This window comes from Rhinolophus ferrumequinum, chromosome 17 (assembly GCF_004115265.2).
Source record: "Rhinolophus ferrumequinum isolate MPI-CBG mRhiFer1 chromosome 17, mRhiFer1_v1.p, whole genome shotgun sequence".
NCBI lineage: Eukaryota > Metazoa > Chordata > Mammalia > Chiroptera > Rhinolophidae > Rhinolophus > Rhinolophus ferrumequinum.
This window is the reverse complement of record NC_046300.1, coordinates 34,656,568-34,679,320: the sequence shown is the minus strand read 5'-3', so window position 1 is coordinate 34,679,320 and position 22,753 is coordinate 34,656,568. Positions and strand designations below refer to the sequence as shown.

At 51.8% G+C, this 22,753-nt stretch overlaps 1 protein-coding gene across 2 annotated transcripts in view; it reads left to right on the top strand.

Moving 5' to 3' along the window:
* KY (kyphoscoliosis peptidase) overlaps positions 1–22,177 on the top strand; it is a 47,052-nt gene extending 24,875 nt beyond the window's left edge. For both annotated transcript variants that reach the window (XM_033133288.1, XM_033133287.1), the window contains 5 exons: positions 2,323–2,431; positions 4,217–4,334; positions 12,104–12,292; positions 13,635–13,825; positions 17,773–22,177. In XM_033133288.1, the coding sequence (XP_032989179.1) occupies positions 2,323–2,431; positions 4,217–4,334; positions 12,104–12,292; positions 13,635–13,825; positions 17,773–18,668 (1,503 nt within the window). In that variant the 3' untranslated portion in view covers positions 18,669–22,177. The remainder of the gene's footprint in view (positions 1–2,322; positions 2,432–4,216; positions 4,335–12,103; positions 12,293–13,634; positions 13,826–17,772) is intronic.
* Positions 22,178–22,753: the final 576 nt, after the last annotated feature.

The window sequence follows — 22,753 nt, the reverse complement described above, 5'->3', positions numbered from 1 at the left end:
GTTCAGCTGCAGCCAGCCAGGCCCAGGTAGGGTTCAGGGTGGGGGGTCCAAAGGACCGGAAGCACAGAACTGAAGTCTGGGGTTAAGTCAGGAGCCAGCCAGGCCATAGTGTGGGCCTGCAATGTGGTGGGCACTGTTCTAGGCCCCAGAAGATGGGCAAAGGCAAGGAATGTGGCTTTGGAGCTGGACACGGAAGAAAAGGAGGCAGAGAACAGCAGGGTAAGGGGGCGACAGACAAGGGGCCCGAGTCTTGTGGTCCAACGTGAGCAGTGGAATGGTTCGGAGAGAAGAGGGCTGGGTGTACCCCAGAGTGGGGGCTGAGGACGGGCGGCACGAGCAACTATTGCAAAACGGAGCGCCCGCCGGTTGCCCCAGCTTCTTTAGAAAGACTGACTACGAGCAGGGCTGCCTTTCCAGCAATGCCAACCCTGTTTCCTCCTGAGGGCCCCTGCAAGAACACCGCATTTGTTCCTTTCTTTTCTTTTAAGTATGGTAAAATATATATAACATGAAATTTGCCATTTCCATCATTTGTAATTACAGCTCAGTGGCATTGATTACATTAACAGTGTTACACAGCAATCACCACGCTCTGCTTCCAAAATCAGAAACTCTGTACCCACTGAGCACCAACTCCCCCTCCTCCTTCCTTTCAGCCCCCGCTAACCTCTAATTTGCTTCCTGTCTTTATGAATTTACCTATCCTCCATATTCCATATGAGTGGAATCATACAATACATGTCCTTTTTTGGTCTAGATTATTTCACTTAGCATCATGTCTTCAAGGTTCGTCAGAACTTTATTCCTTTTAGTGGGTGAATGATATTTCACTGTATGAATATATCACATTTTGTATACCCATTCGTCTGTGATAGGCTCCTGGGTTATTTCTACCTTTCGGCTATTGTGAATAATGCCACAACGAACATTTGTGAACAGTTATCTATTTGAGTACCTGTCTTCAGTTCTTTTGTGCATATAGCTAGGAGGGGAGTTACTGGATCATACGTTAATTCTATGTTTTAACTTTTTGAGGAACCACCAAATGTTTTCCACAGTGGCTGCACCATTTTATATTCCCACCAGAAATGCAGAAGGGTTCTAATTTCTCCATATTCTTGTCAACACGTATTACTGTCTATCTTTTTTATTATTGCCATCCTAGTGGGTGTGAAGTGGTATCTCATTGTGGTTTCGATTTGCATTTCTCTAGTAACTAATGTTGTTGAGTATCTTTTCATGTCTTTATTGGCCATTATATATCTTTGGAGAATTCCAGTCTACTGCCCATTTTTAAATTGGGTTGTCTTTTGCTTGTTGAGTTGTAGGAGTTCTTTATATATTCTGGATATTAAACTCTTATCAGATGTATGATCTGAAAATATTTTCTCCCATTCAGTAAGTTATCTTTTCACTTTCTTAATAATGTCCTTTGATCTACAGAAGTTTTTTATTATTATGAAGCCCAATTAATCTATTTTTTTCTTTTGCACCTCATGCTTTTGCTATCATATCTAAGAATCCATTGCCAAATCCAATGGATTTATAAATCCTTCTAAGAGATTTATAGTTTAAGTTCGTTTGTTTAGGTCATTGATCCTTTTTGAGTTAATTTTGTGTATGTTGTGAGGTAGGGATCCAACTTCATTCTTTTGCATGTGGATATCTAGCTGTCAGCACCATTTGTTAAAGAGACTATTCTTTCCCTATTGAATGGACTTGGTACCATTGTCAAAAGTCAGTTAGCCATAGATGTATCATGAGTTTATTTCTGGACTCTCCATTCTATCTCATTGGTTGATATGATCCTTATTTTGGTACACTATTTTGATTATTGTAGCTTTGTAGTAAATTGTGAAATCCAGAAATGTGAGTCCTCCAACTTTATTCTTTTCTCAAAATCATTTTGGCTATTTTGGGCCCCTTGCAATTCTATATGAATTTGAGGATTGACTTCTCCATTTCTGCAAAAAAAAGCTGTTGGAATTTTATAGGGAGTGTGTTAAATCTGTAGGTTACTTTGGGTAGTATTGACCATGACGAGGGGCTCCTACAGCCACTCAGAAAGCCACCTAGCTGGGCCCAGGATCTACAAAGAAAAGATGTGGTGGCTCCAGGGCCAGCGATTCAGCTGGTCAGCACTACCCGCCGTGTCCAGGCTCCACACCAAGGGTGGCCCTCAGCCCCGGCTTTGTCTCTCTGGACTTGTCCTCCTCCTTCTCTGCCCAGAGGAAAGGCGGCACTGGCTGCAGTTGGCAGGGTGCTGGGCTCCCCGCAGCCCTCGCTCAGGCCCTGACCCAGTACACCTCTCCCACTCCCCAGGTGACAGTCAAGAGTGGCCTGGACGAGCTGGTGAACGACTTGCTCCAGGAGGCCCACAGTGACCTGGAGAGGGTCCGCGCAATCTGGATCTGGATATGCCACCACATAGGTAGGACCACCTGTGATGCCATGGGCTCTAGGACCCCTTGATGCCACTCCCTGCAGACCCCTGATCCCAGGGAAGCATCTCTGGCACTCACTCCGTCACCAGTGTGTGTGGAATGAGATGGAAGATGAAGGAGAGGGTTCCTAGATGGCTGAATTGAATAACCTAAGACCAATCAAGGAGAGTAAAACTCACTGCGTGCTGACAGTCTCCATGAAGGGTCATTGAGTGGGGGATCCCACATGGCCCTCTGCCCGCAGCCAGTGGCCAGAGCTGAGGCCCTTCACCCAGTGGCCACCTTCCCTCAGTCCTGGTTTTGTCGTAAACCTGCTTCAGAGAGATGAGAAGCCAGGACAGAAGGTCATCTTCAAAAAGCATGACCATCAGTTGGGAAAGAGTCATAGCTATTTGAAGTTATTGCAACACTAGAGGTTGCTTAAAGTATCAGTGTCGAGAAGGGTGGGCTGTCCTCTCCCAACTCCTCGATTCCACACTGACAAGCCCAGGCGCTAGTCTCAGCCCAGTCCCCAAGTCTCAGAGCCACTTCAGAGGGCCTGGGCCTGTGCAGCTGTCCACAGCTCTTCACAGGACAGCCTTGGGAGTCTGAGCAGGTCAAGCCAAGCCCCACAGGTGGTTGCTAAGGGTTTCCTGGATGCTGCCCTTTGCAGTTGATGGAGGAACCAGGTGGTGGTTCCAGTGTTTGCCCAATGACATAACGACCAAGAGGGCTGTCCTGACCTGCTACCACTGGGCTTTTCCTTTGTCTTCCCAAAGCAGCTTAAAGGATGAACTCACCTGACACAGGTAGGGGGTCTGACCACAGGGCCTGAGGGGCCACCTGCACCCACCCCAACCCCTGCAGCTCAGCCTCAGCCTTAAGGGGGCAGGATAAGAAATAAAATATTTGGTAAGACTTTGTTTACTGCTCTCTCTCTCTCTCTCTCTCTCTCTCTCTCTCTCTCTCTCACACACACACACACACACAGACACACACACACAGACACACACACAGACACACACATACACACACAGACACACACACAGACAGACACACATACACATACATACACACAGACACACACATACACACACAGACACACAGACACACACACACATACATACACACACACAGACACACACACACATACATACACACACACAGACACACTCACACACACACACACACACACACACACACACACACTCACTCCCTTTGCGCCCTCAGTGGCCGCAGTGATCCCTGCCACAGGGCCTCACCGCGGCCGCAGGCTGCCTTGTTAGTGAAGTGACAGGCTGTGGGAAAGCGTTCTTCTCCATCTGGGGCTTTAATGGTAGCTCAGTGTGCGCCTGTGCATCAGGGTGAGGCCCTGGCCTGGGGGCTCTGCAGCAGGGACAGTGAGCATCTTCACTGTAACATCCTGCAGGGCTGCGTGGTGCTGGGATTAGGGGGCAGAGCCCGCCCCCCTGGGTGCTGTCGTGGTCCCTTCCCCTCCCAGCGCTTCCTCGGAGACCTAAAGAGCCAGGCAGCCCTTTCTGCCAGTGACTTGCTTTTCCGCTCCCCACCTACACTAAGCGGTGACAGCTCCCAGATCACACCTGGGCTGGGGCCCTGCTTCCACTCAGCCCACAGCGCTTTCTCCCAGCCTGAGGGAAGCCAGCCCAAATGCTGCTAAAAGCACAGCCAAGAGAAGGGGTGGTGCCACGGCCAGTGGACCCCTTCTCTCCCTGTTCCAGCCTCAGTGGCCTTTCAGGACCTCGTTCCTCACAGCCTCCTCCTCTGCCCTCCAGAGTACGACATCAAGGCTGCCCAGGAGAAGGACCGCCAGGCCTTCAAACTCACTGACATCCTGAGGACCCAGAAGACAAACTGTGATGGCTACGCCGGGCTCTTTGAGAAAATGTGCAGGTACAAGAGGGGGCCGGTGACCACACTTAGCCATCCCTTTTCCCTTCCAAAGTGCTGTGTGTCTTTGCCCACGTGCCAGTCCTGAAACCTGAGTTTGCAAACTCTGCTCTGGAATCCAAGAGAGTCCTGAAAAGGTCAATTTCTCCCATTTTAACACCAGCATAATTGACTTTGTACCATCTGCCGGGCTTCATGATGCATTAACATAATGGCAGATGAATGCACAGAGATAATTTGGTTATAAAAGGCCCTTTTTTCCACCTTCTCCAATCTCTGTGCAGCTGAAGGTTAGAAGAATGGCAGATCTGGGAACGGGAGGACAGTAGCTGCTGACGCCAAGGGGACTGTATGAAAGGCTTGTCCTCGGGGCTGGCACAGCAGCCCTGTCTCAGGGGAAACAAAAGGTCTCCTACCTGAAAAGATCTGTCAACTGGAAAAGCTGAACATCTAGGAAGCAGTGTCTCTCTTGGAGCATGTGGGCTCCATTTTCACTGCTCTGGGAGTGAGCACCTGGCCAGGTTGCCTGGGTTGAGTGACAGCATGTGAGTGGCCAGTAAGGAAACCATTTGTATTTGGAGTTATCACTGCTGATTCTGGGTGCTCTCGAGACAGAATCAAGACTGGGGGAGCCCTGCCGACCCCTGCAGCTTCCTGTACCCACTCTCTGAAGTCTGCTGGGTTCCCCATAAAACAAGGAGCCAGCCCTAGGGGCCACTGAAAAGCCCCCTTCAGAGAGGGGTGAATGGGCTTCTGCCCACTGTCTCTGCAGGCTGCTGAGAGGGGGTCTTCTCAGGCACCCAGATGCCAGCCAACCAGACTGCAGGTAGCTAGTCATCAAACCAAATATAGCAACAAACACTGAGTCCACAGGCGAGCAGTTGTGATGTGTCCGTGTTCACAGGCAGTTGCAAGATGTCCTACTCCGTGAGATATCTGTGCAGCCAGTCCCTGGCCTGGCCCCAGTGGTTTGCTTCCCACCGCACATCATCACCACCAAGCACGGACATGCACCTGCTCCCTGCGTTGCTCTGCCCTCTCTGCCCCTCTTCCCCCACCTGCCACCAGGGCAGGTCAGGGTGCAGAAGACACCAGCCCCTCCACTCCCCACACACTCAGCCAGAGCAAGCGCCTCCCCCTGCACATTCCCACTTCCACTCCCCCCCAGTCTTTGTCCCACCACCACGTCCTTGGGGCGTCTCCCCAGGAACCAGGATGCTCACTTACCCCCTGCCCGGGCTCCCCAGGCCGTAGGTTCCTGAACAAGACCAAATACTGTCACACTGTCCCATCAAGTCCTCCGAAATCTGACATCCACCCTCCAGGCCTGCACACTTTGATGCCGCCCGCACTTCCCTCTCCTCAAGGTCACTCTGCTCTCCTCTCCGCAGCGCTCCTTCCAGGCCCCGTTCCAGCACGGCCCTCCTAACTTGCCCTCCCGTGCCATCAGCAGCACACCTTATCCACGAGCTCATGTCTTGCTGTATGTTTTTATTTAATAACTTTTCTAAATTAAAAAAGAATACTTGTTAATTGTAGGTGATTTATAAAATGCCCAGAAGCAAAAAGAAGAAAATTAAATTACTCTGAGTCTTACCACATAGAGATAATACCTAACATTTTGTCGTATTCTTTTGTGGACTGTGTTCCATCCTAGGTACTACCTGTGCTCGTTTCCTTTCATGTGCCCTATGGGTCTTATATGTCTTTATATGCCGTTAGCCCCGCTCTGTCTTTCTGCTTCCCCTGTGACCACCCGTCTCAGAACCCTACACACGGTAACCCCTCAGAGACAGGAAATGACAAGCTGTTCCGGATGCACTTGTATGAAATGGACCTTGTTTTCTTTTGTAAAATGGGATAACCATATTTAAACCTGTCTTCAGTTTTTTGTGCCTTCCATCTTTCAGACTGTAATTATTTTCATCTGAATTTGCAAATTTGAAAACACTTGGAGTTTTGTTGAAGCCGTAGACTCTATCCTTCTCTATACAGTATCAGCTTTCCAGCATGGTACACCGTGCTATTCCAGGAGTGCCAGACTGAAAGCCAGAAAGACTTTCCCAGTCTTCAGTTTACCAGTCCTTCATTTGCCACTTATTAGTTTTGTTTTTTTCGGAAGGCACTTATCCTCTCGGAGCCTCAGTTTCCCCATCTATACACTGGGACTGTGTTGCCCTCTGGCAAGACTGTAGAACTAAATGAGAAATGCAGTTTGGGGGTTGCAAACCTGACTTTGGGATTGTTTTTTTAACTTCCTTGTCTTTCCTGAGTACTGAAGTGTTTTTGCTCTGTGGAACTTTCCTACAGACCCACATAGACTCCCAAAAACTCCGAAAATTGACACTTGCCTTGAGTGACACTGTCAGCTGTTTGGCCCGGTCCAGATGCTTAACGATGGCCATATTCTGGCCTACAGCTGATCATTAAAACATATTCCAACATTTTGAATCATTTAAAGTTAGGTTCCAACCCGGCAGTTAGCATGTGCAAAACTCCTCCCCGTGCCTGGATGTGTAACAATAATAGCTCACGGTTCCCTGAATTCCTTTAACTTTTGCTTTAAAGATCGGTAACCTCATCTATGCATCACTTCCCTAAATTCCCCTCACCTTTAAAATAGCTGCCGGAGGTTGGCTCAAGTCATTAGCTGATTCGTTAATAACTGAAGGCATATAACCCACACTTGCTGATTTATCCCTGTTTAGTTGTCAGAATGTCCTCTTAGCAAGAGTTGGACCCCACACGGCCATCGTTACGGCCGCCAGCCCATCCCGCCTCCCCGCGATGGCCTCATTAAAGACTGAGTTAATAAAGTAACTTGGTGGGAAATTCACATATTTTCACCACATCATTCATTTCCTCATCGTCTTTCCCAAAGTAACTGATGTGAGGTATTTTGGTGGTGCTATTACTTGTAACTGCTGGTCCAGTTTCTTTCCGACTTTTCATCATCTGGCATTAATGTCTCCCCTGTTGCCTCAGTTGTCGCAGCCTTAATGAATTCTGCTTGGTTTCCTTGTAGCGCCAAGCTTAATACCCCCCCTCCCCGATTCCTGCCACCCAGTCAGCCTCCAGTACATTCCCGCCCCCCATTCTCACAGCTCTAGCACCACCGTCTAGCAGATTTTCCAGAGACTTTTGTTACAGCCAGGAGCTTATTACCGCTTTGAGGCTTTGATGCTGAGAGGACTGGTTGTCACCAATCAGACATCAGTCCGTTTTCCATCCATCCTTTAGCTGTCACAGAGAGCAAGAGCCGTGGCATGCTTCTGCCTAGCATGTTGTCTCAGACAATTCCAAAATATCTGTTGTTTCCAAAGTCCTCAAAGACTGGGGAGTGACCATCTCAGCCTCCTGGGAGAGGCAGATACATTAGATAACCTTAAATTATCTTCAGCTCTGACGTTGTCGTGTAAGGCCTCCAAAAGAGACATCTCAATAACCCCACCCTTGAAGATACATCAAAGGACAGTGCTTACAAATATGAATTACATCACTACAGCAAACCAGCCTTTAATTTTGCTCTGTATACACCCATACATTTATAGATTAAAACAAATCTTGGTATACAAAAGGGTTAGCAAAGCCTCCCAAACTGGGCATTAGGACAACTGAGTCCTGGGGCTGCTTTGGCCACTGGCTGGCTGTGTGTTCCCAGGCAAGTCAGCCTTCCTCTCTGCTCCTCTCACTCCTCCCTGTTGTAGAGGAGGCCCCTGAGATCACACAGGCTTCGTTACCTCTCCTGCACCACCACACCTCCCTCTCTTTTCTCCCTCGTGGCTCAGACATGCTGGTGGGGGGAGGGTGATCGGAGTTGGGCAAGTCCTTATGGTTAGTGCCCGATGGGTGCATGCTTCTGCGGGAAAGCGGTATCGTTCGGCTCCTAGGGCAGGGCCTGGACCATCTCTGTACAAAATGACAGTCGGGATCCACCACCTCCTCAACTAATACCAGTGGCATTCGGATTTTCAAAACTGTCGAAGACAAAAACCAAGATTCTGCAGCCTGAGGTTATTAGGTAGATCTCCTTGGGTGATATTTTGGGCTCTAGGACGACGGGTCCGAACTCTTTAGGAAATGTTTCTTGTCCTCTGTCCTTTCTTCAGTGCTCTCCCAGCTCTTTCCAACAAATTCCTTCTCCTTTGGGTTTCCCAGGGTTTGCTTATCACTAGCATTTTAGTGATGGTTCACATATCTGGTGACTTCTAACTCGGAGCACATTTCGGGCAGCCAGTGACCTTTATTTTGGGAGTATGATATTTTATTTTGTCATAGAATTTATGATATGATATATGATAGAATAGGGTAGCATAGGGTAGGATAGGGTAGGATACGATAGGATTCCCTGGTGCCTGACAGTGCTTTGCACATAGTGTATGAGTATACGGTTAGTGATCTTTCGATGGCATGAAGTAGTCATGGGTCATCCTGACTAGTAACCAGCAGCTGGAATTACTAGTTCCATAATTTTGCATGAGAATTATGGACTATTAATAATAATGCTTTACATTGTGACTGCTTTGTCCAATTCATCTTGCATATTGCTGCCAGGTAATAAAATATCCTCATATCATAGTCAAGCATGGCAGAAGCTTATAGCTGAGTTTATTTTTTCATCTTTATTCTGCCCTAGGCATTCCCCATGGCACTGCCAGCTTCTCCTCAGCCTGTCAGAGGAGTCAACCCCTAGAGATCATTTAATGCCATCTTTGCTTTTTGCCCGTGATGAGCCTGGCAAGGTCACACTAGAGGTGACCATTAGAGCGGAGAGTAGCGCTGTGATCTGGCTCAGCCCAGTGACCATCCTCTCCAGCCCAGAGCACGTCAAGAATGAGAGCACCCCCCTCTCCAGGGAAGGGGGCGCTCTCACTCCCGCTGCTTCTCAGTTCTTCCCTCTGCTTTACCCCCTTCCATGGGAGGATCCCCCTGGCACCCTGCCTGGGAACACGGCTTCACCTAAGGGGACCCCAGGCCAAGTTTGAGCAGGCCATACTGCCCACGTGAGCACATGCTCCATTTCACTGTAGAGTGCTCTCCTCCTTCCCTGACGCCAGGCGGCTCTGAGCAAAGGGCCAGCGTCAGTGGGCACCGTGTCCAGAGGTGCACGACTCCCCTCAGTCCGTTCACTTCATTGCACAACAGGCCGGTCTCTAAGCACCTTTATGCCCAGGACTTCCCCTCTCCCTCCACATTGCACTAGAGATTGATATGCACAGACATTTCTGGGCAAGAAAGGAAAATAACTCAGCAAAGAATGCAATTTCAAGTAGTATTTGTGAATGTTTTCCAATTCTAAAAGTAACACAGAATCATTATTGAAAGTTTAGAAAATAGAGAGACGTCTAAAGAAGAAAATCAAAATCACCCATGATCCCATTACCGAGAGACCAGGTGATTTGTGCTGCCTCTCTCACTCTGCCCTCCCCTCTGTTTCTTGTCCTCCCTGAATGTGTGCGCACATGCGCACACACACCACACACGCACGTGCACACACACACACACACACCACACACATTCAGGAATTGTGCTGAAGGCAGAGTTTTCTAAGCTCTTGTCAATTAGCATTCCGTCGGGAGCATTTCTTACCTCACTGTTTTTTCGCGTTTCTTCTCCTCACCCACACTCTGAGTACTATGGAGCCGTCCTGTTGAGGTCCCCTCCCATCCATACTCCATCTCACCACTCTGGCCTTGTTTTCTACCCTCCCCTCTCTGCTGGCTGTTTTCTCTAAGACTCTAAACGTATTCAGATCTCCTCATGCTGAGAACAAGGCCCTGGGCCCTGCACCCCTCAACCCTTCCTTGCAGCTAAATGAGAAAGGGGCTCTCCAGGTCTGCATGCTGCACTCTCTCCTCCGTGGGCTCTTAGGCCCCTGCCTCCTGGGCCTCCTGCTTCCAGGATGCCCCTTCTGCCTCTGAGAGTCAGTTTTGATCATTAGCCGCAGAAAATCCGGACGTCAGGATCCAGTCCCCTTGCTCTCTGCCCCCATCCCTCACTCGTTCCCAAAAGCCTTCCCAGAGGGCCCCGCGGTGTGTTCTCTTAGACAGCCTGGAGTGCCTGGACCTCCTTTTGTGAAGCTGCGGCCAAGGGCCAAGGGCGGGGCTGTGGAACAGCCACGCCCATCAGAAGCCTCAGCAGCCTGCGCCCAGCAGCGGAGGGGAGTCAGGCCCATGTGAGAACAGGGATCACCCTGTGCAGGGGGATCTGATAACCTGGAGGCTCCACATCTCACCTCGTTGATTCTCTCAACAAATGACAGGCAGATATAGATAAGTCATAGTTAATTCAATATTCTGCTCATTGTGAATTAAGCATCCTTCTTGTAGGGGAAATTTCCCCCATTGCTATAATGAACGTGTGGCCATTTCCGCACGTTACCTGCGAGGCTCCATGGCGCTCTTGTTTAGAGCAACTGAAGCTGAAGACCTGGTTCATGGAAGGACCCTGGCCACCAGAGGCGTCCTCCCCGAACCAGGCCTGCCAACCCCAGAGTGTAGCATGGGTTCATCTGAGTGGTTTGGGGTTAGCACTGCTGTGGAGGGCTGGCTGGGTGGCCCAAGGAGCTCCGGCTAAGGTGCCACCATGTACATCCAGGACGTCAAAGATTTGTGTATTTATTGTATCAGTCTTCCATAAGCGAAATGAAAGTGTCTTCAAGAAGGGGCAGCTTTTTATAACTCACACGAAGGCTTCAGCAGGTCTAGCCCAGAGTGACCCCTTGTCAGACTAGCACCCCCTGCCCCTCCCCCGCCCCCATCAGCTGCCATTCTGGGGGCAGGGATACTGAAAAGGCAGCCAGCTGACCATGGCGGGACTCTCAGCGCTTTTGCTTGGCCTTGGGGGTGCCCACCATCCAGGTCAGGGTCTCAGGATTTCAGCTACAAATGTCCAGACTGCAGCTTGCCAGTGATTTCTGTGGTTCCCACAGGTGCCCACACCCAGTGCCCACTGTCCAGCCCCAAAAAATATTGCCAGCTTGGCTGCGAGCAGCAGGGGAGCACACTGTCAGGGAAGCCCAAGAGCTCAGAAAAGGCTGGTCAGCATTTCTGTGTCCCAAAGAACAGCTATGGGCAACTCCAAAACCATGCCCAGGGCAATCAGTCAGCATACGACCTTAATGCACCTCTGTGGCCCTGGCAATCAGACCCAAACAATCCTGGCAGGGGGCCAGTCCTCCTGGGTCAGAGCTGGAGACACCGGCTGGCCTGCACCAAGGGTCCCCAAGATGCCCTTGGGCAGGACATAGCAGGGGCAGAAGGGCTCTGCTTTCTTCTGCACCCTCACGTCCAGCACCCTTCCCTGACACCCCACCCGTGTCACCTAGACACAGCTCTCAGTCATACACGTGTTTTGAGCCATTCTGCTTCTTCAGGAACGTGGCTATCTCTCTGGTTTCCACATTCTTGAGGCTATCCTCGCGGTAGCTCTCATCGTACTCATGCAGAGCTGCTGGTGAGCACGCAGGCTCTGAGCAGACATTTCAGAAGTGATTTGTACAGTCTCATGGGACAAGCAGACAGCAGGACTGCAGCCAGTCTTCACCAGCTGGACCAGCCAGCCCTGTGTCTACCTGTCTCGCAGCCCTGGACATAAAAGCCCTCAGACTATATATGACTGGGTGCAAGGCAGGGAAGGGAGATATGGCAGGACTCATGGACAGTAGATACGCCTGAGACCTGGGGCCACAGACAGACTTGCAGGGTAGGGGTGGGGAGGTGGGCGGGGCAGGCCCAGCAGGAGCCACCTCTCAGACTCTGTCCCACCCCCAGGATCGCTGGAGTGCAGTGCATGACCGTGCCTGGCTACTCCAAGGGCTTTGGCTACCAGACAGGGCAGAGCTTCTCTGGGGAGTTTGACCATGCCTGGAATGCCGTGTACCTGGAGGGGAGATGGCACCTGGTGGACAGCACCTGGGGCAGTGGCCTGGTAGACACCACCACCTCCAAATTCACCTTCCTGTAAGTACACATCTCAGTCCTGCTGGGGGTCTGGTCAGTGGAAATGGGGGAGGCTGAGGTTGAAGGAGGCAGCCGGTGGTGGAAGAGGCCCGGTGGGAGGGAAGGAGAGCCAGGGTGGTCTCGGCCTGCTGCTGGCCACTCCCACCCTCCCGTGGGCTCCAAGCTCCCAGGCCAATGATGAAGACCCAGACCTTTGTGTCACCTCACCCTCCACTGACTAAGTCCCTCCTCGGCTCCCGATCACTCCCTCCACCCAAGCGCTAAAAGCCGACAGGGTTCGCCCGAGGGCCACAGATGAGAAAATCCAGGGCTGTGAACCCTCTGTGGCTTGTGTAGGTTCCCTGCAAGCCTCTGGCCCATTGACTATATCACAAGGCACAGACGCTTGAATTCTCTCCTCCTGCTTCCCCCAGACACCTGGGTTCCTTTCCTCCTCTCTGGGCTGAATACAGCCATATCACGTCTCTGAGGAAGGGGTTAAGGTTTTTCAGGAAGGGCTGCTGCCATTGTGCAGAGTCACTGGGAGCCACTGTAGGACAGGGTGACTGGAGCACAGGGCGCTGGAGCACGGCTGTTCTCCAAGGTTCTGGCAAACCCTCACCCTAAGCTAAGGCCATGACGTGCATCATGGACCATGATGTCCGTCCGCATTTCAGATCCATCGAGAAAAATGAGCATTGTCTCTGATTGTTGCAGTTTAAACCTTGACAGTCACGCACAGGACAAATCCAAGTGCGTGCACATACCCCCACGTGTAGGGCCTGTCCCCTCACACCCTCCTCAACCTCTGTCAGCCTGGGCCAAGTGAAACCTCCCCATCTCAGAGGAATCGCCCCGTCTGCTCTTGATCCCCATAACTGACCTCCAAAGAGCCACATCTGGTCAGCCCCAGGGACCACGGAAGGTCCTGCACCCGCATAGCTGCTCAGGCATGGAGACGACCTGGGCTGATGGAGCTGGTCCACTCGAGTGCTCTGCCCACCCTCCACCCCCCTCCCTCCACTCCACTGGCTCGCACTGGGTCTGTGGGTCAGGCCTTTTGCTCCCTTCCAATCTCTGTTAGGCATTGAGGCCAAGGGCCCATCCCCCCTGGACACAGTGGCAGGCTGTGGACCTCATGTGCTGCCTGGCTTCCTGTTTCTGGAAGCAGACACTGAAGTGTGGTTTCCAGTTCCCATGTTAGGATTGGAGACGGTTCCTCTTCCCATTCAGGGTGTCGGCATGACCCCTCCGGTGGGTGTGTTAACCAAAAGAAGGCCCCAAAGGTACCCTGACTCCCCCTCTGCAGAGCGGGGGCCAGCACACCCCACATGGCTACTGACCAGCTTTTCCTCCGCTCCAGCTACAATGAATTCTACTTCCTCACCCATCCCGCATTGTTCATCGAGGACCATTTCCCAGACAACAAGAACTGGCAACTGCTAAAACCTCCTCAATCCCTGAGGCAGTTTGAGAACAACATGTATCACAAGAGTGAATTCTACAACAAGGGGATGCTGAGTGCCCACCCAGAGACTTCCGTGATCAGAACAGGTAACCCCAGGGAGGTGGCCAGTGCACTGGCAGCAGGGACAGGGCAGCCTGCTCTGTGCTGCTAGGCGCGTGGGCCACATGGGACTGTCCTGCCAGGGCCCCAGCCAGGGCTTGTGAGCTCAGTGTGAGAGCACGGAGGGGGCTACTCAGGCAGCCAAGGCTGTCAAGCCATCAGAACTGGCAACTGCTAGACCCCCTCAATCCCTTGGTTCACCCCAGATGAACCAAGAAGAGGATGTGGAGGCAGTTTGCAGGTTTCCCTATCCCCAAGGGCTGCACTCACGGCCCAGCCTGTCCGGGAGCCGGAGCTAGGGGTGCCCCAAGCGGGCTGAGCCTCTGTCAGCTCACAGCAGGAAGGGACTGTCTCAGCCCTGGCTGCACCCACCTCCCAATTCAAGTGTCCGACACAAGCTGACTAACCTGCTGTGTTCCCTTCCCGAACTCCTGACAGAGAGCATGTGTTGGCCCAGCCGAGCCAGGATCTGTGTATCAGTGGTCTAACCAGATATTTAGGGAGCATCAGTGGGGGTCTCCCAAAACCGAGGGTGGGGGGAGGTGGCTGCTGAGCGGGTCTCAGGAGCTGGAGTAGAGCAGGCATCGTGGTACATGGGGGACGGACGTGTTCCAGGAAGCTCTGAGCTTAAGTACTCCTAGACCTAATCAGTGACCTGGATGCCTGGTGGCCTTGCCCGTCTGCTCCAACTCCCTCCTTCCTGGTGTCAGGACCCAGCCATTTCCAGCTAGCTTCCCTGAGAGGCTGGCAGTGCAAGACCCAAACAAGCTGTCCCATGGCAGCCAGCTGGGTGTACTTGTGTACTCGGAGGTATATGGGGTGGGGGGGAGGGTAGCGGGCAGCCCAAGGGGTCCAGAACTGTTGTCATGGGCTTTGCAGGACTGTCTCGGGAAGACTGTGTCTTATGCATCTTGGAAGCCCTGATGCCTGGTTTCGGGCTGGACACACAGTCTAGACATGCTGCCAGGCTCAGCACAGCACCACCAGTGCGCGGACACACACACACACACACACACACACACTTCAGCAAAGGACTGCCTGCCTGTCTGCTGCATCTCTGCCACCAGGGGGCCTGTGTACTCCCAGGAGAGAAGGCCTGAGCTCACACTGATGTTAGCGGGGTGGCCAGTGGGTGGGCCCAGAGCAGTGGGAGCCACACTCTGCACTGCAGGGGTGATGGGAGCACCAGGGAGCACAGGTGCCCCCACGTTACTTCCAGCTGCCTTGTCCCTTCCACTTCACAATGGTTTCCTTAACCAGGGTGAGCTCTGGCATACTTCTTAAAACTACAAATACCTGGCAGCTCCTGCTGCTAAAATAACAGCAGGAGGTCTCTCTTGGATAATGCGTTTCCGGCACTTCCGGAGTAGGATGGCCTTGGCTGCCTCAGACGGGGAGACTGTTCTGTCTGTGGTGGGCCATGGAGCCACAGGAAGAATGCCCCAGGCCACACCAATACCCACCTAATGCCACTGAGTTGAGTGCCTTTTCAAGAGACATAGAAATGTAAACACTGGGGTTCTTAATATACAGTAATGTAAAATTTGATTCCATATCCATGATGCATATTTAAAGAATATTTCTTGGTTGGAGATAGTTATGGTAAGAGTGGGATAGGAAGGAAGCAGAAGGAGGAAACTGAGATGCACAAAGGCAGGGAAGGAAGAGGACACAGGATGGTGGCGGTGGCAAGCCACTGAGAGAGCTAAGGGGGGTGAAAGGAAGGGAAGGTCACAGGCTCCTACAGTCCCCAGGGGTCTCCAGCCCTTTATTTCTAGTTTTCCCAGCCATTGCACTCCCCTTCGCCAAGAACCCTCTGGGCCAAGCACTGGGACAAGGCAGGAAAGGAAACAGTGCCCACACCCAGCAGGGAGGACAGACATTACACAAAACTAATTCATTGCAACACTGCTAAGTCCCCTGAGGGAGACACAGGGCAGGAGAGAGGCTTCCAGAGGTCTCAGCCTCATCTGAGGAGTCTGGAAAGGCTTCGTTGCAGTCAGGTCTTATCAAGCTTTAGGGGAAAGAGGTGGAGGGGAAGGGCATGTGTGAGGGCCCTGGGGTGTGACGGGGAGCACCCCTGGAGGATGTGAGAGTTTGCCCTATGGCCCCGAGAAGAAGGGTCTGGCAAGAAAGGAGGGAACTGGTCTCCAGTTTGATGGTGACCCACAGAAGTGAGCTCAGGAGTGGCCAGGTAGACATTTTCACAGGAGCCCTGGGCTTGCATGTGCAGGTGCTGGGCAGTGCTCCACGCATCAAAGGTGCCTGCACAGCACCTCCCAGCCAACTCAGCTGTGAGATGGAACAGGGCAGGGGCCATGAGCGGATGAGGGCTGAGGCCGCTCTGCCCACTGGGCTGGCTTAGAAGAAGAAGTGAGGGGAGAGGAGGGTTTCAACCAAGAGAGGACACCAAGTCTGTTGTTCTTAGTCGCCTTCCTGTGGAGGTTCCCATGGGACAGATGCCCCATAGGTGGCTGAAGGCAGTGGAGAAAAAGTATAGACAAAGAAAATAGCACAGACGCACAATGAAGCCCACAATGAGTGTGATGGAAAGGGAAAGAATGACAGCAGAAATCAGGGGGCAGTTAGAGGGGTGGGAAGAGGGCCAGGCTGGAGAGGGCAGTGGATGCAAAGGGAGGCGAGAACTTCCAGAAGGGCACGGCTAGCAGCCTAAATTGTCCAAGAAAGTCACTGAAGACTTTGGAGAGTGAGATAGAGGCCAGATTTCAGGGAGATAAATGGGTGGAGGGGAAGCTCAGTGGGAAGGGGTTGGGAGTATAAGGTAGGTAAAGAGTTGGTGGTGCCTGAGGAGGCAGGGCAAGCTTTCCAGATGGAGGAGCCCCCTGAAGAAGGCAGAGGGGAGGGGAACGGTTGAGCTCCTATTCCTGTCCTGCTGCCTGTGTGGGGACTCTCATTCCCAAGCTGGGAGTTGGCACTGAATGCAGTAACTGAGCAGCCTGGAGTCTGGGGGCCTGAAGGCAGATGTAGATGGAAGTCTCGGGGGCACTTGTCCTAGAGCCCCAGCAGGGCTTTCTGCCCCCCAGCAAGGGCATTGCGCCCCACACTGGGGAGAGGCGACGGTGAGCACGGATCAGACAGCCTGTCTCTGTCCTGTGTGCTTGTCCACTACAGGGCTGGAGAGGTTGCTGGGACAGGACCAGGGAGGGGAGTGCTTATGGGCTGCAAAGACCAGAGAACTGAACACCTGTCCCCAAAAACAAAAAATCAGGAAGGAGAAAGACAAAACTGCAGGGCAAGAGGAGAGGCAGAGGGAGGGTGGGCGCCTAAGTCCCTGCCATCAGGCACTAACTCTTCATTCCAGAAACATGGCTAAGACACACCCATGCCAGAATCATGGGGGAGGAAGAAGGGGAATAGAGAAGTAGCCTCACTTCTTGAGTATTGTCCCCAGGAGCGAAGCCATTCCAAACAATTTTTAAGGTACTGTGTTGACATCACAGCTGTTGACATTGTCATGAACAGATGGCCAGAGGGACCCATGTAAAAGCAAGACGCAAGAGTTGGAGGAAACGGTCAAAGACGGCTCTCCAGTCAGGGTCCCGGGGCCCTCCTTGCCCCTTGAGCCCTTCCCCTGCTCTGGAATCAGTCTAGGTGTCCATGCAACCTTCATCTAATATGAATCCAATGAGTGGGGCAAGCACATACAGCTGGGGGCAGATTTTTCTTCCCCAGCTCTTCCCCAGCTCTCAGCTCCCTCAAAGAGAACCATGTACAGGAGGTAGTGGTGTGCTGCTGCTGGCTTAGGTTGTATTCGGTGCCGTCACATTGGCTGCTTAAAATCAATCATGGTTAAAGTTTTTACACCACGGAAATGGGCAAACACTGCAAGTCAGGGCTTTCCCCCACAGAGAGCCAGTTGTTAAACATTTACCGGCACAGCGGCACATGCTGGACCTTGGCTTTCTCTCCACAGTGAACGGGAAGGCCACGATCACCATGGAGAGCTGCGCCCCAACACTGTTCATGTTTATGCTCAATGGCAAGCAGGAGCATGGGCTGCTGAGCCTCCGGAAGAACGGGATGAAGCTGGATATCTACCCTCCAACCATGGGCACCCACAAGCTGCAGATCTTTGCCAAAGGCAACTCTGACATCTACAGCTCAGTGCTGGAGTACACGCTCAAGTGTAACTACGTGGACTTGGGTGTCCGCCTGCCCGCGGAGCTACACCAGCCCATAGGCCCCAGCTGGTTCTCGGAGCAGATGGGCATCCTGAAGCCCTCCCACCCTGACCCCATCATCCACACCAGTGATGGGCGCTGCTCCATCACCTTCGGTGTGGAGGAGGGCATCAGTGTCCTGGCTTCCCTGCATGGGGACGATGACCTCATCACCGAGGAGACGCAGCGGCGCTACATCTTCCAGCTGCACCGGGAGAAGCGGACAGAGCTGAAAGTCCAGCTGCCCCGTGCCGGCAAGTTTGCCCTCAAAATCTTTGTCAAGAAGAGGCAGGAACCAGGCAACTATATCTTTGTCTTCAATTATCTCCTGTGCTGCAGTAACACCAAGGTGAACTGGCCCATGTTCCCCGAGAGCTTTGGCAACTGGGGGCAGGACAATGAGCTGCTGGAGCCTCTGTCGGGCGTGCTGCCTGCTAACCGGAATGTCCCATTCAAATTGAAGCTGCACGGTGTTGCCAAAGCCCTGGTGAAGGGGCAGGACACGTGGCCCCTGACACTGAACAGCGAGGGCTACTGGGAGGGCAGCTGCAGCACAGCCGGCTGCCAGGAAGTCTATGTCATGGTGCTGGAGAACGCCAACCACAACTTCTACTCCTACATCCTGAAATATAAAGTGAACGACCAGTGAGGGCCACTGCCCCGGCCTCCCCTCCAGGGAGGGCCCGAGGGGAATGCAGAGAGCCCTGGACACCACTGAGTCTGCATGACATCACTTCTAGGCCTCGGCCTCCGTCTCCCTGCTCTGTGTTCTGACAGCTTCACTCAGTTGTGGCAACGGCCAGGGGACGGAGACAAAGGCCCAGTAGAAGAAAAGGTGCTATGTAAATCCAAGGTATTGTAAACTGTACACCACTGCCCAGATGCCCCCTTCTTGTATTAATGCTGTTGTTTTTGTTATAGGGTCGATGTGGGAAAGCAGGGCTATTGCCCAGGCTGAGAGCTTTTCACGTGATAGTGATAAAATTCTCCTCCGCGTCCCGGAGGGACATGATTGGCAAGGCTGAATCATCTTGGATCACAGAGCCCCTTTTACGTGGCATCACAGTTTCTCACCCACTCCGGGATCCCAGGGAAAGTTGGGCTACCATAGTTTCCCAGACCTGACCATCTTCTGCATTCCTGCTGCCTCTTCATTAGGTGCTCCTTGCTTTTCAAGAGCCCTGGGGAAAAGAAGGTGTGGAAAGGAAGCTACTGCCCCCCAACTGGCTGGAGGCTGGTGGCCTCCACTGCCCCTCTGTATGTTGGCAATGTGACAACAGAAAAGTTCCGAGAATTCAAAGCAAAGAGCAGCCAGTGCCTACTCTTGGGTGTCCCGGGTAGGGGTACCATGGCAGTCCTGCAACCTAAGTGAGCGATAAGACCTCTGATTCTGCTCTCAGAGGAGCCTGCAGGCGGCCTCCCAGGCCCTCTCCAGCCTGCACCCTTCACAGGGAGCCTTGTCGATCACCCTAAATACAGACCTGGGCAGGGAGGCCAGGTGAGGGAGCAGTGCAAACGCTGCAATGCCAAGGAGACTCCCACAATAATAGGACCCTGCCGGTCCCCGGGAGCCTCTGCCAGCAAAACCACAGCTGGAGGAAACTCAACCTGCCCTGGGAGCAGTTTCTGTGCTTGTCCTTACCCCATCTCCCTTCCTCCCTTTGTCTGACAAGAGGGACCCGTGAGGTCCCACCTTCTGTGAAGACAGTTCAGAGCCCCTTGCTTGCTCAGGCCCAAGAAGCCTTGACCACCCAGCTGGCCCTCAGCCGCTCCTCTGGCAGGTGTTGCTATGGCAACAGTGGAAAGGCTGGCTCCAGTGAGGGCAGCAAGAGGGAAGAATGGAGAGGCCCTGTGTGGACGCTGCAACACCATCCCGGCGCACGGAGACACTCAGAGTGGTCCCTGCTGACCTCCTGGCTTCTCCAGCTCTATGGCCCCTGCCTATCTCAGTGCCCCACCCTCGAGAGCCAGCACTGCCCAGCAATCTCCCCTAATCGCTTCTCCAGTTGCCCCCCAGGCTCAGCAATAGCTAGGGCCAGCCAGGGACCCTCACAGCTTCCTCTGCCTTCATTCTGACATTTGTGGATTCAACCAATGTTTGTGGGGCACTTAATAAGCACCATGCACTGGGCAACACGCTGAGGTGACAGAGGGAACAAAGGGGGCCCTGCCCCTGCCATCCCAGAGCTCAGAGTGGGTGGCAACAGCCTCCCAACCCAGGCCTGTCTGAAGTTCCAGGCTTCTAACACGTCAGTCCATCATCCGCCTGGCCTCTCCCGCAAAGGTGCCCACTGCCACCCAGCACGGACCTGGCCCAGGATGATGTTACAATACTGCCCATCCTCCACCAGGCTGGAGGCTCTGGAACGCAGGGGAGTACCCCCAGTGGGGCACTGCGCTGCCCTGGCCTGTGTCCAGTGCCTTCTGGCAGGCTCTGCCACCCAGGCATTCAGCACCACGTCACTCACGCCTGGAAAAGGCACAAAGGCCCCAGGGAAGGAACCGCTGTGCACTAAAGACAAGGAAAAGAGGGGAGTGTTTACACCCTGAAAACAGCCTTTTCTCACACCTTTAATGTGATGGGTTGAAAGAAATGTGCTGTTTCATCAAAATACTAAGTGCCTTCCATGACTCATGTCATTTGCTGGACCCAGAGCTGGCTGCCACGGCTAGTCCTGCTAAGAGGGACATGCATCTTTTTAGAAACAATATAATTAATCAATGTATTCTGCCGCATGCAGAGGATGCCACCCAGCAAAATAGGTCCTAAGAACTGGAGATGGGGGCCCAGCCTCTTAAAGTACCTGCCAAACATACTGCCTCTTAGTCATACTGCCATTTAGTCAGGTACCCCCTTTGTAAAGACAGCTGTAGGCACAGTCAGAAAATCACCTGCATTTCTTTCCACTGAAGTAAAAATACATGAAATGAAATCCCATCTTCATGAATTTTTACACGCATGCTGCTCAGGGTAGAATTTAGGGTTGCATTTTGAAGTCTTTTATTCAAATCCCAGTCTTTGTTTCCCGGTCGATGAGTCCCAGCGGCGGGTGGAATGGCACTTGCGCCCCCTAGTGTCCAATGTCCGGAGCTGCCGGCGCTGCACATCTCTGCGAAGCTGAACCTATCCGCAGGGGTTTTCCGCAGAATTTGAAAAATGCTGCTGGGATGTTAATGTTAAATTTACTTGGTGCTCTCTCGTGGCTTCTCAGCGCTTCCTCGTGTGTACAGAGCACATTTTTGCCACACACAAGCTGTGAAGCGAGTTTAGGGGACTGCCTGGCGAGAAGACACGGAATGTAATAGGATTTGAGAGTGCTTTGCCCAGAAATCCCATCTTGAAATAGCAACACAGGGCATAGGACTGGATAGGACAGCTTTGACCACTCTCATTACTATGCCAGTGAAGGACTGAAGCTGATCAAACTCAGGGAGCGTTTTGCCGGCAAGTCCCGAGAGGGCAGCCCTCAGGCCACAGGCAGAAGGGTGCAGAGCATCCGGGAGGGTGAACCAGTGCAGGGGTAAATGCGCTACAAACACAACCGCAATTAACTTCTTTTCAGCTTGTTTCAGAAGCGCCACGAGCACAGCTGGACTCCGTTTTCAGTCTGATTATGATCATTGTGAGTTCCCCATATGTTACATTGTCCCATCAGGACAAACGCCACACACGCTGCCTGCCGAGATTAAAGAGAAATAAATAGAGTAACTGAAGCATGAAGGATTTAGGCTAGACCTACAGAACTATTTCCTGTTGTTAAGCAGGAGGGAAAAGTTGCCGAGAAAGCTTGTGAAATCCTCTTCTCAAGGGACTTGAAAAGTAGAAGTTTTCTCAGTGGTCTGGAACTAACTGGAAGGACTAGGTTCTCTCCAAACCAGTTAATCTTAGAACACACTTGATTGCCCACAGCAAACACAGGGAGAACAGTATTGCCACGTCCTTTGCTATGGGCAAAGGGTTCAAAGGTGGTGTATATCCGTGTCCTACATCCGTTTATCTGAGGTCTATCATGTCTTTTCATTTGGAATAAATAGTTGGACATCTTCAGAGGTGACCACTTTTCATAATGCGTGCATTGAGTTGTGTGGGCCAGTGGCTGTTGAGTATGCTTTTCCCACATTGTTGCTGGTGTTGTTTTTCAATAAAATTTATATTCATTTTTATCCAACAATGTGATTATCGATCCATTCTTATCACTGCTTTCACAAGGAGGAGAAAAAAAAAAAAAAGGAAAAAACACTTTCATGTTCAAAGGAAGCCCTAGGGGGGAAAAAGAAATCAATGTCCCAGCCATTTGAATGTGATGGTGAGATGCAAATGGAATGTCAGGCAAATAGCTATTTCACATTAAAGAAAACATAATTAGGTTAGCTCCAGCCCCTCTCTGGCTCACATGCCTTTGAAGAACATGAAGGCAGTGTTTCTTTCATTGAATCTTGTTTAACTTGAAATTTTTAGTCAGTCCTAATTTCTGTTTTGAATGGGAGAAAAAAATGTACCCAAAATGTGTTATCATCGTACTTTTTTGTTGTTTGGAACATACAGAAATATATATTTCTTGATATTCATATACATGCCGAAACTTTCCAGCAGGTTATCTAAACAGATTATTCATAAACATAGAAAATGAAAATCTAGACACCTATGGGAAGCTTCCGTAACCATGGAGACCATTCTCGTAGCTATAGTGTGAAGGACAAAAAGAACTTGTGTTCCCAAATTGCCCCATCATG